At 35.5% G+C, this 15655-nt stretch overlaps 1 protein-coding gene across 1 annotated transcript in view; it reads left to right on the plus strand.

The window, feature by feature from the left end:
• The first annotated feature begins 565 nt into the window (after positions 1–565).
• Positions 566–15655, plus strand: part of LOC124169560 (serine proteinase stubble-like) — a 30014-nt gene continuing 14924 nt past the window's right edge. The window contains exons 1-2 of the mRNA XM_046548200.1: positions 566–1268; positions 14794–14879. Of these exons, the coding sequence (XP_046404156.1) occupies positions 566–1268; positions 14794–14879 (789 nt within the window). The remainder of the gene's footprint in view (positions 1269–14793; positions 14880–15655) is intronic.

Raw genomic sequence — 15655 nt, forward strand, 5'->3', positions numbered from 1 at the left:
AAACAGCTGTTTTGTATACTGCTGAAAGTTATAAGAGTAAATAAAAAGTTTTATTCAAAACGAAAGTACAGTAGATTCAGATGTGAAATTCATTCGTTCGCCATGCCATTTATTATTTTGCTGCATTTCCACCCACAAGTTCGCTCAAGCCTTATTTATTACTTAATCATTCTATTCTATGAACTCATGTAATTTTTTTACTTTCTATACCATGACTATACATTTATTTATTTTGTTTCTCCTCTCCTTCGCAGAAAATTTCTTAACCATAGTGTATTTTTATGAATACAATTTAAATATGTGATGCATCAACATTTTACTCTTCACCCTTTTATAGAATTTTTCGATACATTTTCCTGGTCGTATCATTAAGTATTTTATTAGGGTAGTACGCATTGGTTAATTAAACATCAACAGGGAATCATGGTTGGTGTCAAACCCAAGGAGAAAAAATACACGAAATGTTTCAAAAATGTGTTCTACGTAATGCACTAAGATCTTATTTTACCATAACTTAACGTATAAATATACTGTAAAATATTTAACCCTACAGAGTAACTCAAATATGTTTCTCACTGACACTGTCCTTCTTTTTAGGCACGGACGGACCAGTGACAGACGCAGAAGATTCGGAGATTTCCGATGTCGGCTTCCGTGGCCCTCAGAGCTGAGTTTGCCCCGGTTGTTCCTGTGCCTTCTGGTCACTTTGCGCCCAGTCCTACCCCTCATAGTCGACGGCCCTAATGCCCTCTCCCTACCCACAGACACTCGAATAGCCATTAGGCAACCCCCCATATTACTCCTACCACCTCCGCCACCAACGAGGAATGCCAGGGGCCCCGCGCCACCCCTGGAAACACGAAGACGGTCCCTGGATGACTGGAAGTCTAGGAACAGGAGGTATGTCCGCTTCCCACCTCTGGGCTACGGAGGTAGGCCCGGTCCATCGGGTCCTTCGGGACCGTCAGGGCCTTCGTACTTGGACGGTCCCGGCTACGGTTCCTGGCCTCCTGGGCCCCCACCGCCGCCCTTCCGACCCTTTCCGACCCGGAACCCGAGGCTGGTGTTCAGGGACCCGCCGATCGACGGGCCATCGCAGAGTCTAGGCCAGGCTGCAGCTCCAGTGGGGTCGGTGAGGCCGTACAGGGACCCCATAGAAGAACAGCGACCTGACTACCTTTACTACCAGCAGCAAGGTCTGCAGTGGGGAGGAAGCAGTAGCGGCGCGAGGCCCGGGTTCGACTCCACGGCATCTACGGAGAATAGGGGTGAGTTATGAAACCTTCCAACGGCATAGGTATTCACTTGACTTGGGCCTGTTTACACGATGCATAAACACAACGTATAAACGTACGAGTTTATGTCTGTCAGCGTGAACGATTTTTGTGGACCGGAACGGAACATGTGCGAATGCGTGAACCGAATTAGAACAGGTTATAGTTTCTGTGCATGCATTCGCATAAGTAGGGTGGTTATACGGTGTATTTTTGTGTTCATTCACGCGATCATACATTTAGATATTATCTCGTGCGGGTTAATGTACCGTGTAAACAGGCCTTTAAACTTCTCTGCGGAAGAATATAATCATTATACTTGCACTGTGAAATCCTGGTTCCCATGCAAAAGGGGGAAATAGAAAATACTCCTGCACAGTACTATTTCATTAAAGCTGCGACGTATAACTACGTTTTATTCGCAGCATTTGGCGAAGTTGGAAAATAAATTCGGCGCAAAATATATTCACCTTATTTCCAATAAGATACGTTAGATTACGGACATGCAGTTGCATAACCCCTATTAACGTCTGAAATTACATGTACAATTGAACTAAATTTAAATAATTTAAAGCAAGAGGCAATCTAAATTCCGAGCATTCACAATGTATAAAATTAATTTCCCTAAATATACCTGATCTCGTTTCTCGAACGGTTAAAAATGTATGGATGGCTATGAAAAGTTATCAGAAAAATATCAAAATCAATTTTCATCTAGTTTAAAACAAATATTGCGTAATAACATAATCTTAACTCAGAACTCTTGAAATCCTGTGATTCATAAATTTATAGACTCAGAATAAAATTATATTTTTGGGGTTGCTAAGAATAATTAAAATATTGACCTCATTTGGCATTTAGGATTCTAGAAGCAGACTTCAATTTTACCGCAAATTTTTGCAGATACATATTCTGCACTTAAAAGTCACAATGGAGAGAATTCCTAATTAAACTGTGTTCTAGCATTATGCATATTTATCTCTGCAATATTAATGCAAATATTTAACATGAGTAAGCTGAATTTAGACGGGATATAAATTTAATTTCGTAGATTCTCACTAAATTGACAGCCTCTAAAATTTTAAATATGTATATGAATTCTCAGTCAACCTGATACATTAGTAAATTACTAGCTGTATACTACATTACTATCACTATATTAAATCCAGGACAGCGACCGTGAGATCTAAGTGTCCGAAAGATAACTACCCTGACATTTTCCATTTTGAAGTATGCGACCGAAATCCGTAAGAGGCGCCAAATATTTATAGGAAATGATAGTGACTTGTTGCCAAGGCAATCTAATTGAGTAGGCAGTTCTAGCCCCTGCCGAAATATATGCAAATCATCTATAAAATTGAGGATTAGGAAAGGAAAGCATAGCCAAACGCCAGATTACAGTGATCAAAATGCATCTTTTCTATTCATCGTTATAATTTGCATACAATAACAAAACTAACATCTTCTCTTTATTTAAAATACATGTATAATTTAACTTTCCTGCCTTAACCTAAATTGCATCAGAGTAATACTTCTTAGCTTGTATTATAATTTAATGTAACAAATACTTGGTAATGTCTGCATATTAATTATTACCATACAGTTATATGTATAATTACTAACAAACTGGACAAAAGACGTCGTCATACAAAATTTGGACACATGACAATTGTGTACATTACTAAGCAGAATGATACAACAATCATATAGGACATCATGAATTAGGCTGAATAGAATTCATTTCTTCAAAAATATCATAACGTATCTTTTCCATCGTTCATTCTGTACATTCATGAATATTTCAACAACTCCTTATCTTGCACTTTTTACAAATCTTTCGTATACATAGAGCTCACTATATACACATCACTACATACCGGCACGTCGTCCCATGCACGCTAATTTTGTTAAATCTACACAGTAGTGCATTGTTCTACGACTAGCGTAGGTATAGGATGACTTACATAGTGATGACACGTATAACTTAGCAAGTTTTCTCTTAGTCCTCTTATTTATTTCCTATGGTAAATATGGTAAACTCCATCTTCTGGTCTATTTTCTTTCTTCTTTTGCTTCAAGAATATACAATCTTTAATTAAGTACTCAAGCAAGATTATACACTGCACGTTATTTTGGAATAGGTTAAATCGGAGCTATATTATAATTTTGAAAAATGAATTAGGCAATACACTTGTGTATATGACTTACCATCGCTTTAGCGGATCAATCAGAAAATTTCTCAAATTGCAGCCTTAAGTACAACTCAGTTAAAGTGTAATAAATAGCACTACTCAAATACAACTGCGAAACAGCGGTTAAGTATTTAGCAGTATATAAGTTTTTTTTAATGGCACAAATTCACTTATTGAGCGAAATCCATCCTAATGAGCACAAAAAATTTACAGAAAAGAGATTTTATCGGTACCAGAAAAAAATAAGACCATCAAATCTGTGCGTGTATAGTCCTCCACGATAACCTATAACAACAGCAGAAGAACTTAAAAACAACTTAAATTAAACGAAGCCTGACTCAGAGGATTTGTCTTCAATAAAGAGGTACTTGACAAACTAAATACATAAACCTGAATATAATGAAAACGTGTTACTTTGTCATGAAAAACTATTTTATGAGCTCAAAACCAATTCTCCTTTGCACTGCTGCTTTAGGATTAATGGACAGAAAATGACATGTTTTATGATTCATTAGACGTTCTTCATGTAAGACATGAATTGATGACAAGACGATATAGATTATAGGCCTGGCTGTATTTTTTTCGCATGCAGCAGGATAGCATCTTGGGTAAGGGAAGCGAACGTATTATTGCATGGACCGCATGCTATTGAAGCTATTTTAGTGCACTATTTTATCCTTTATTGGGATAAAAAAATAAGAACTGTTTATGCAAATGTTTAATTTCAGATGTAGTTGAAGGCTAAGTTCATAAAAACAATTATTAAAACATTCTAATGACTCATTTCATTTTATCAGATAAAGATTTAAGAAATGAAATCTCTGGTCTGAATAAAAAATTCCTCTCTGTTACTTAACACAGCATCCACTATCGCAATTTCACGGTTCAAAACAGACGAATCAGAGATTATTCCTTGAACTTTTAGCATAAAAATGCACCTCCTCCTAATTTTTTTGCATAGTTATTGATGTTTTAAAAGCAAAAAGATCTCTACTTCCCCTCACTTACTCATATTCCTCGCATCAGTAATAAATTATATCAATAATATTCATAGTAAATAATTTTGCATTTTACCTGGGGGTAAATTTATGCTAAATCCCACATATTCATAATACAATTTTGAATTTTATCGTTAAATATCCATTTATCCTATTTGCGTTTGTTCACTATCATGCTCCATCATTGGCACACAAAAACATTATGTTATCATCAAAGCTATCATTAACTGTATCTAGTATTCTTGTTTACCCCAAAATGTGTCGTTTTTGTCTTGTTGTTTATATCTTTCTGTTTGAAACGTACATGTGAGTTAAGTCTCCTGTAATTATTGCAAATATGTAATTATGCTTTATTCATGTCATCCTTTGAAAAAAATTCTAATTGTATTTGCCGAAGCACGTTTTCCTCTGGGGAAGTCTGACCAATCAACGGGTTGAATGTGGCCACCGGATAATATTTATTTTCAAAACTGCTAACTGATTTATAATATTTGAACAATATTTCTAAACTTCTATCTACTTCAGAGTTTGCATCTATATTATTTGAATTTGCAAGGAATAAATTATTGAGACATCCTGGTAAATAGAAAAGGCAAATACTAAGTGCAAATATAATGAAATAGGATACTGCAAATATGAACTGGAGTGAAGAAGCCGCCACCAAGCTACAGAAAAGCTGCAGTGTCCTTATCACTCTTGACAACGTCAAAAGAGTGTACTATTGAGAAAACTCTGATGGTACAGAGAGCGCCGAGAATAAATCTAATATAAAATTTTTCTGGGCTATGTGAAAAAATTTTGTCGAACAGACCCATACTATATAGAAAATACATTAACCATCATCGATCCTTATTCTAATATGTTGGGTGTAGATACTGATGAAAATTCTTCCATTGTCTAGTAAAAAGAAGCTTAAAATACGCATTTATAAAAAATAAGGTAGCCTTTAATGGTGATATAGTAAATTGGGATATATACATAATAAATGCAACCCCGGCTACAGATTGAAACGTACATTTAAATACAATCTGGCATATTTCTTCCTCTATATGGTCTTCACTAGGCATGCTTAGCTGCATATACAGCAGAATATTATTGTCTCAAAATAATTTTGTTTTTATTAGCCTAATAATTATACACAAACGTATATTGACTAAGGTACAGTCGCTCAAACAAAATGTAATTGAAAAATTTAGCATTACGAAGTAAAGGAAAAGGTACCTCGATATCCTTAAACAAGAGTAGTTGAGTTACTGACAGTCTGATCTTTGTATTTATTGCGATAACTATTTTTACTATAATATTTCGGAAAAGTAGCTCCCTGGATATAAAACTTCATTTACCTTATTCAGGGGAAAAAATTCATCGGTTTTAGAACTCCACCTTACGGTAAAAATTTTCCAAAGCTCTGCATGAAACATCCATGATGTACTTCATCCTTGTTGTATTTACAATTTTTTCAGATATGTATAGATCGAAGTTAGCTATAATAAAGATATTAAATAAGGAACAGCTTTTCTCTGAACTCAATTACGGTGGCCACCACAGGGGACATCTGGTTGACATGGGCGGACTTCCCACACCCCGCTTAGAAATCATGGCATCCTCAAAATATCCCCCACTTGCAAACATCTCTCGTAACCCGTCGCGCACTGCAACAAACTACGAAAAAAACAAAAAACCCCATAGGCCCGCGGAGAGCCCAACCCAACTCGCCGCCACCGCCGCACCACATAGTGGGCGACCAGCGGATGTGCCGGACTGGGACTTGCGAGTTCTTCCTGTACTGCTGGATGACTGGCGGACTCATCGAGGGAGGCTGCGGCGGGTTCCTGTTCGCCTGCTGTCACCGGAACGGACAACACCGGCAGAGACCCCTACTGGCCTCTCCCCACATCTCTTCGTCCACGTCCTCCGCCTCCGCGGCAGACGAAGGCACATCTTTCGCCCAGCAGGCCGGCGGCGACGGGGCGGAGGACGTGGAACCAGACGAGCAAGGAAACGACCCCCGTGAGTAAGAAGGTTGCAACAGGGTTGTGAGAAAGCCTTACCTTCTGTGTCTGTCTGATTGTGCGCTTGTGTCTGCCTGTGTTCGTGTGCAGGGTCCTTGTGCTGCAATGTTTCCGTGTCTGTGTATGTTTGTGTGCCTGTTTCATTGTTTGTGTGGCTGTCCCATTGTTTTTATGTCCCTGGGTGTGCACGTTTTTGTGGCTGATTGTGTCTCAACCTTCCCTGGACGTAGCTTTGTACGTGTGCTTCTTGCTGGTGGTGGTGGATACAGTCGGCAGTTGTTGCTGGTGGTGCTGGGGATTAGTAGTGTCCTAGAACTAGTAGACAGTAGCACAGTGCGACATCAATATGTGGAAAGCATGCATAGGTGATGGTTCAAAGCTCTGTTGTGCTAGAGACTATGCCTTACATATCAAATTTTGCTTGTGCTTCAAACATTTCTGCAGTCCCCACTTCCCTATCCGATATTTTCTGCGACAACTTTAGACTCTAACACTGAAGAGGCCGAGAAATATTTCTGGAAGACTCGGTAGTGGCTGGATAAGAGCCAAAATAAATAATTATGATGCCCTTGGTTAAGTCAAATCTGGTAAACTTGAGATTACTACGCCAGGAATATACAACCATCCACAAAGAAACTTTTTGGAAGGTGGCTACTAGCTTGAGCAAGTTATATGCTTTGCTGTAATCTCAATTTAAACTGGATAGCTATCACAATACTTACTGAAATTAAATCACCAAACTCTCGTAGCTAGTTCCTTATCAAACACTGCACGGATTGAATGACAGGTCAATTTAAGATATATAGCTTTCCTTTTAATTACTGGTATGCAGGCAGTCATCAACAAGAACAGAAGTATCCTCGCTTTTCTGAATAAATTATACCTAAATATTTTCAGTGTCTCCTTCAATATCTTTCAATATATCTTCACTGTTCTTCGATTCCAGCCTCAGCTAGAGTACCAGTTGGGTTACTATATCTTTTAGAGAAGAGTTCTAAGTTGCTCTGGTCCGTAGATCTAACCTTGCCTCTAGATTCCGTCATTAAAAATAAATGTATCATCTGGGTTTAGATCGTTTACGTAAAACTATCAAAAAATCTTATCAAGTATTTTTCAGCCATCCCTGGTTAATTCATAGCACTGATTAAATTCAACTCGTAACTGTTCCGAATTCACACCGAGTCTATCAGAAATCATTTTTCGGTTGAATTATGTTGGAATTGCTTACACTGGACGGGAATGTTACTGCTATCATTAAAACATCAGCCACTGACGTTCCGTGACTGACGAAAACACCTATGTATTAAAATCACTTAAAAGCTGCTTTATTGTCTGCCACAATTCTATAACTAACAAAATACTCCTCATAGTACCTTTTTCATCGAGAGTCGAGCGCATACATACATAATTTTATGTATTTTAATGAGCATAAAGTACTTATATATAGATCTCTACTTACGATGTCTTTATGTACATATCTGAAACATATAGAAATTTCTAATTTTAATCAAAGCAGGAAAAACGACGCTACATTTATGTTATCAAAAAGTTAAATGGTGAAAAATTACCCAGGGAATATTATCCTAATATTTAGATATTTTACTCATAAATGAAAGAAGTTGACCCTTCTACGATGGATATGTAATACTCGCACACTCGAAGCTTAGTCTAAGATGAGCTCTATCTTCGCCAATAATGACCAACCATCGATTTGGAATACTTAGAACCATACTATGAAGAGCAGCTAACTTGCAGCGTAGCCCTAAAGTTATAGTTTACAATACCGCTACGAGTACCTCAATTAATTTATTTTCAGCCCGATTCCTCCTATCTTCAAAGGACATCTCACAGCTTCCAGGGCAAATACGATCTATATTTATCGTCAACATCATCTCGCTGAAATGGAAAAGAAACCAAGCATGCAAAATATTAGCTATGAAAGTAATATGAGGATATATTTTCACTCTTTAATTAAAACTAATCCATCAACGAAACGAAAAAGTGACGTAATGAAGAGAATAAATTTTACCTAATTGTACTTTGGCTTCAAATCGTAGATATTTCTATTTTCATTAAAACCCAGTGCAACTCATGTTTACAAATAATAGAACATTAAAATACGTAGGATTGATATTTAAAGGTATATTTAACGTATCATCAATTCAAGTTTATTGCTATCGTCCCTCCTTTTTTCTTTTTGTTCCTCCTTAAAATTGATGAAATTTAATGCAATATCACTTCAGCGGGAAGCATTAGCCTTAACAATAATGAAGGAAAAACTGCAAAAACCTTGAGAGTTCTGACAATTATTTTTAATCTCTTATTTTCATGACAGTCGATGAAGTATCAAAAAAGCAATGGAACTAAATTATATTTAAAATGTGTTTACTTAAAGAATTTCTGCATGCCCTAGGTGACCTGATTCCTACTCAAATTTTTAAGTCGATTGCGTACTTTTTTATGAATTTCAGACCCATAATAGATTACCACCATCACTGATTTGAAAATCTCCCAGAATTCCTGAATGAATCTGAGCATTTACTTTGGCTTAGTCCCCGCGGATAATCAGAAAATACAACAGCGTAGTCACGATTAACCGAGCCCATAATGAATCGGGATACCCGAACGAATCAGTTTCTATATAAGCGATCATTGATGAATTCTAGAGTGTGATTGTGTGGTTACAAAAAATCAAGACGATTACAAATTAATTTACTCATGTCCATGTTTTTCGTTTACTTTCCTGTAACGTTTCAGTCGACGCGTATTCAAGTAATGAAGGACCTGATGATGCGAAAAGGATTTGCAGCAGAGGTAAAGTTTCTTGTTGAGACTAATTTCATAAAGTTACCGGAAAAATCTGTAATTCAACCCAAATATCAATCACTCATCGGACGCGTCTACCTAGGTATGATGCATTAACAAATAATTATGATGATTTCTCCGAGGCAAAAAGTGTTGTACAACGGTTAGTCTCTTGTTTACTAATTTCACCGGCAAAAATACCAGTAGCGGAGATATTTTTCCTTTAATCTGCGAAGAGAGATTAAATTTTTACGGTTCGCAGGCAGCTCGGTAGATTATAATGGTTTTTCTGCTATTGATATACTTAATCGCCAAAGTTATGGTTATCTTATTTTTATAGTATTCTACTGATTAAGGTAGGTTTCCATGGAGTACTAAAGAAGTAATCTGGGAGCCTTCCTTTCCTTCCAGCGCCGCCTTCTTCAACTCACTGTAATGCCTATGAATTTCATGAATGAATATGCCCATGAGTTCCCTCTCAATCTATCTAAAAATCCTATTCTCTTCCTACCCCTCCCTCTATTACCTAACATTATACCCTGTAACACCGTTTTGAACATCCCCTCCCCGCTAAGTACTCGCTCCATCCAAACCTTCAGTCTCCTCCGTATCTCATCTAAAAGTTGCCTCTCCTCACCCACAATGCCCAGCACTTCGTAGTTTCTTCTCCTCTCTGTTCATTTCACCTTCTCCATGGAGGTCATTATATTCGTAGTTCTATTCCAAAATCTGTTTGATCTCACGAGCTATGTAGGAAAAATATTGATTGATGTCATCATAGACACCATCGAATTTAAAATTTGTGTAGATTATATGTACTTCTGTCAAAATAAAAGAGCTTAAGAACTCTTTAAGGAAGTAGAGAAGCTTAGGAAAAGTAAATAGGTAGATTTATATTGCAAAGGAGAAAAAAACTGCCTTTTACCTAAAGTGTATCCATCGGGACTGTAAATTGCTAATGAGAATCTCTTCTGCAGAATCTCAGTTGAGTTATGTGGAATAAATTCTATCCGGTAAATTAATAGAGGATTATATGTCTTCTATATGCTGTCCTAGGTGCAAGAGATGATGGAATGATAATTAGATATATGTTTGGTGATAGTACGCAGCATTCATGTCCCTCTAAATTCTTGTGGCATCTACTGGGAAGCCATTCGGAAAAAATAGTATTCCCTGCAGGTGATATAAATTTAATGCATACCTTTCACGCAGGTTATCAGGGAAGAGTTTGTCAGAAGGAACATGTTTCTATAACTAGCATATTAATACGCATAATACTGATTTACACTATATTGCTTGAAGCAAGCTCTCTCATCAAGTAATACTTTACAGGACATAAACTTTCGGGAGAAAAAATGCGCAATTTCAAGGTAAATATATTTAGGATTTTGGCAAATGAGAAAGTTTTAATTTTTAGCTATTACCATATTGAGGACTTTATATTCACGCACAACTACCATTCTACCATGATGTATACAACTGCTTAAAGGTAGAATTCGGATTCTTTTAAAAGATTACAGTAGAGTAGCCGTACATTCAGGCCATGTTTTGCTATGGCTATAGGTTGACATCAATCATCCAAAATTTAATACCAATCGTTTACATTGAACTTCCCCATTTCAAAGTTACTTGTGTTATAAGATTTCAATCTGATGAAATGTATTTTTGGCGGATCAGGAATTTCAAATTCAAAACTCATCACCATTAACATCAGTTTTCCAGAAACGTTTAATTGTTAAGTAACACCGACTCCTCTTTACTCATCAATTCATTCTCGGAGACTTCAATTCCATATCACAAGTCTTAATTATCATACTAAATAAACTTTCTAAATGGAAATAGATTGGCACAATTCTCTCATCAAATTTGCAATAAACTCGTCATAGAAACACATTCTCAGTTATTTACCATATTTTTCGCGGCCTAAATTAACGTTATCCCAATGTGCCGGCTCTGAATAGACAACAGGATCGGATGCACACTACACCATGAGGTGATAAAAGAAAACTGAATATTCATCAGTTTCGTTTTCTGACATCAAACAGATTTCCTGACATTTTTTACATTAAATTGAGCGTTTTTGTTGCAGAAATGACATTTAAAGAGCCAGTCTAAGTCATAAATATCAAATGTTGGAACGATTACAATTGATTCTCTAGGTACCGTTCACAGAGTACATAAGTGCTGTAAAATTGGATTTCCGCTGCATTAAAAGGGAGTTTCCCTCATACCAACGGATTTTCTCACTTTTGTGATATGCTAAACATGAAAAATTGTCCCCTTCCTCCTACTTCTTTACTTTATTTATTTGTTGCGTCACTTAATTGAAACTTTTTGGAATTTCAACCTTTAAATATAGCGCATCCACTCTCTTTTTGGTGTAATTTACCTTTCTCCGTGTATTCATTTGCGCATATGTAATGAAATACTGCTTTTTTTGCTTTCTATTTTCTTCTTATAGCGGCATTCACATTTTTTCAGGCCATGAAGGTCGTTTTTTCCCTATTATTCTCTTTGTAATCCGCGATGTCTTCGTTCTTATGGTTCTAAAGATCATACTGAATTCTCACCGCTCACATAATTACTGATTTCATAGATTTTAGACCTAGTTATATTCTTCAATTTCCTTTTAATTAAATGACTTCATGAAACCGCAGTAATGTCAAACTTCTTCAAATCCATGACCTCTTACTTTTTTATTCCTTTACACTACTCTTACATAAATTATTATTCTTCTTCATCTTTTGAATGAAACACCTTATTGAGTATACCCACACTTATTTCATCTTGTATTTCTTCAAGTAATCCTTTTTTTCCTTTTGCTAATTAAAAATATAAAAGCATATTATTTTCAATTTAAAGAGAATTAATTCTTTATTGGGATCATAATTTGAATGCGACTGTCTTTGCGTAATAATTTTCGTCAAAAATATGCCCGGAGAAATATTTGTGATAAAACTTTTGCCGTTTGATCGATTTATCAAGGTACATAGTAAATATATTTGGCCTAGCTCGTTTGAAAGTTAATAATAGTATCAGACCTTAAAATTATGCTTCCGATATCCTTCTGAGCCGAGAATCAGTCATATATGCTGGGTTAAGTACAGCAAACGTGCAATTCTGCATGGGAAGGCATGCAATGTCATTACAAGTAACAATTTAAGGGAAAAGTTAACTACAAATGCACTACAGTATAAAATTCACGATATGATACGCTAAAAATGTGCGGAAATAGCTCCTTCTTCACTCTTAAGTGTAAAATATTTTCATGACAACCTTTTGAGCTGTAAAATTAAATTGTGTGAGCCTAAAATAATTATTTACGTTCCACAAGTTTAGTAAGTGCTAATATACAATTCAATAGTTCGACGAAATAGGATTAGAAACAAAACGCGACAAAATATTGTGCCCATCATAAAAATGAAACATCTATTACCAAAAAAAAGTATGCGCCCAATAGAAAGTTGGCCTATTTATGAGAATTTTAATTTTACCTAAAACTAAGCTTGAATAACACTTTATATGTCAAATAAATTTTATGGTGTTACTTTAGTAGCTACTTCTAAACGCAGGATCCTCCGTAAATTATACATGTTTTGATGCTTCAACATCTCCTTTCTGACTAGCTATCCAGGGAGCCTAAAATTATATTTTATGATAGGGACAAGATTCTGGACTCCACCAAACGTCTCAAACTTCAAAGTTCTTAAATTGATCTTCGAAGGCCATTTTAAACAAAATTGTGTTATTATAATTCAGTGTTCACGTTGTCCCTGATGCAGGTGAATAAAGCAGGCATTAAGGACTGAAATTCGCCAAAAAATCATTTATCTTGCCTGGGAATCGGACAGGAATCATTCAGTTATCCATGCAGAGAACACACCTGACCTCCAATTGGAAGATCGAACACAATTAAAGTTAATTAGTTTCCCTTGGATAATTTTTCATACTGCACGTAAATACAGGTATTTGCTAGAGCTACCAAAGCGAACCCGTTATAGTGACAGATCTAATGAAAAGGTGAGCACTCGATTTGCATCAAATACGTAGTATATATTTATTTATCAGACTCGGCGACGGCCAAGAAATACATGTAGTATTTACCGTTTTGACTCTGAACAATAAAGCATAACCACGCCGAATAAAACAAGAAAAAATACCATTTGATTCCAAGAGAAATAGGAAAAATAAAAACCCTACTGGGCAAAATATGGATTGTATATGATACAACTACAGGATATCTCCTCTCTAGACAATAGTATCTGATGAATAAATGCAGTAAAGATATTTCTTGACCGTATGAACGAGCCAATGTACAGCAGTAAACACGAAGTAGAACAAGGTGATTGAAAATGCCGCTATATCGCATTAAAATCGTTTACGAATATATTTAGGCCAGAGTAAGTCAAATGAGCATATTAAACTACGGGAGGATATAATAGGAAGTTAATGATAACAGCAATTATTTATAGTTAAAGACTAAATTTTAGAACAATGATATCTGAATTCATACCAAAATTATGATCATAAAATGTCAGACCTGAAAATTATATTCTATGCTTGGGTAGAATACTATATCTATTTTTTATCCAGAATATTTTCATATTGTAATGGTGAGTCTCAAGACTCCAACTTTGCAAGGATTATAATATATTCCTCACAGATTATAAGATTACTCAACAAAATTAAATGGAGTAGAAACCACATTGATTTGTTCCTATCCGTCAAATGTATTTGACATAGTAATTCTTCAGACGATAATCTAACTCTAAGGTTATTGATAAAAATAATACGTATGCAATCTATTTCAGGATTTTGAGATATTTTTGGTGTAATGGAAACACTTATTTGACATCAAAATGAAAAATTTAGTGAGCTAGATTCATATTACAATAGGAATTATAGTGCTGCATTCATTTCATTTAGAATTAATATTTTAAAAAATTAAAAAATTCGATAAATAATTCATTGAAATGGTAAAAAAAGACAAACACTCTGATGAAATAAATAAACGGTCAGAAAATTCGATTGTAACTACTGAAGTCTTCAAACAAATTGCAGTACTCAATATAGAAAGTACTGCCAAGCAACTTTTTTGTTCCAAGACTTCTCTTTTCTACTTATGAGACTATTTCATCTGGTTTAGGTCTATAAATAAAATAATTCAGTCAGCCGACTTTTCAAAAAATATTGTTCTTTCTCAGGGCTCAATTGAAATATCATAAAGTTATAATTCAATCACGCCCTGAGGAAGAAGACAATACGTTCGAAACATAAGTGAACTGAACATAAGACACCTGAAGAAATTTTCACTCCATTAATTATACAGATCTTAAGGAGGCCTTACAATCTAAATATAACTACTTGGCACTTTTCACTTCCTCACTGAAGTTCTAGTGAGAAAGTTTTTGAAAATTCTAGTGTATAATAATTTTGGAATCTGCCATTTATTACTTGAATCTATCTGTTCATCCAAATCTGATTCGAATTCATTGTTTCTTTTCGTCCACAGGTTGCGGGATATCAGTAGGGAAACTTGGTGCCCAAAGGCGAATCGTAGGTGGAGATGAAGCTGGCTTCGGAAGCTTCCCCTGGCAGGTATGATGCTCGTGGTCAAGTATTGGTGTGTACCCTGTGAGACGGCTATACCCATTATCTACCGGTAATATCTCTAGATTTAACTATGCCATTTGTTGATAAAGAAGTCCTAGACAATTTGCTGCATTTTTCTAATCAAAAGTTACCAAAATCATTGCATAACTATCAAGAACATTGTATTGCAACACATCAGTTAAATCTTTCTTTTCAAATAATTTTATTTTGTTGCCATATTACCTCAGATCGTCAGAAAATGATGATGAATAAGAAAATTATCAAATAGCCTGACTGATTTTTGGAAAATAAAGAAATTAGTTTAGCTTTTCATTCCTTCAATTTACAAAACAAATTATTGATTCTTTATTCAATCTTTAGTGGTTCACCATATGGCTTTCAAGAGTGATTTAAATTATGGACCATCTAAATAATCAAGTAAAGCTTCATTAAATTCAACTCTTTATAATTAGAAATAACTTTTAATGTGCTGCAATTTCCTCTTATTATAATTCTATAGTTAAACTCATCAATTCACTAATCTTCGTGTCAAAACTTTGAAGAAAATTGGAATGATTGTTAATGCAGCAGGAACGGCTTTTTAATTTAACAATAAGCTAAAAGAAGTATTATTGGCATACTCCCACTGAAAACAATTCACAAAGCAACTGTAGAATATACTAATCGGCTTATGCCTAGTCATCATAATATTTTAAATTGAGCAATAAGCTAAAAGTACACTTCCTTGCATACTCTCAATGAAAATACATTACAAATCAATG

This window comes from Ischnura elegans, chromosome 12, assembly GCF_921293095.1.
Source record: "Ischnura elegans chromosome 12, ioIscEleg1.1, whole genome shotgun sequence".
Classification (NCBI taxonomy): Eukaryota; Metazoa; Arthropoda; class Insecta; order Odonata; family Coenagrionidae; genus Ischnura; species Ischnura elegans.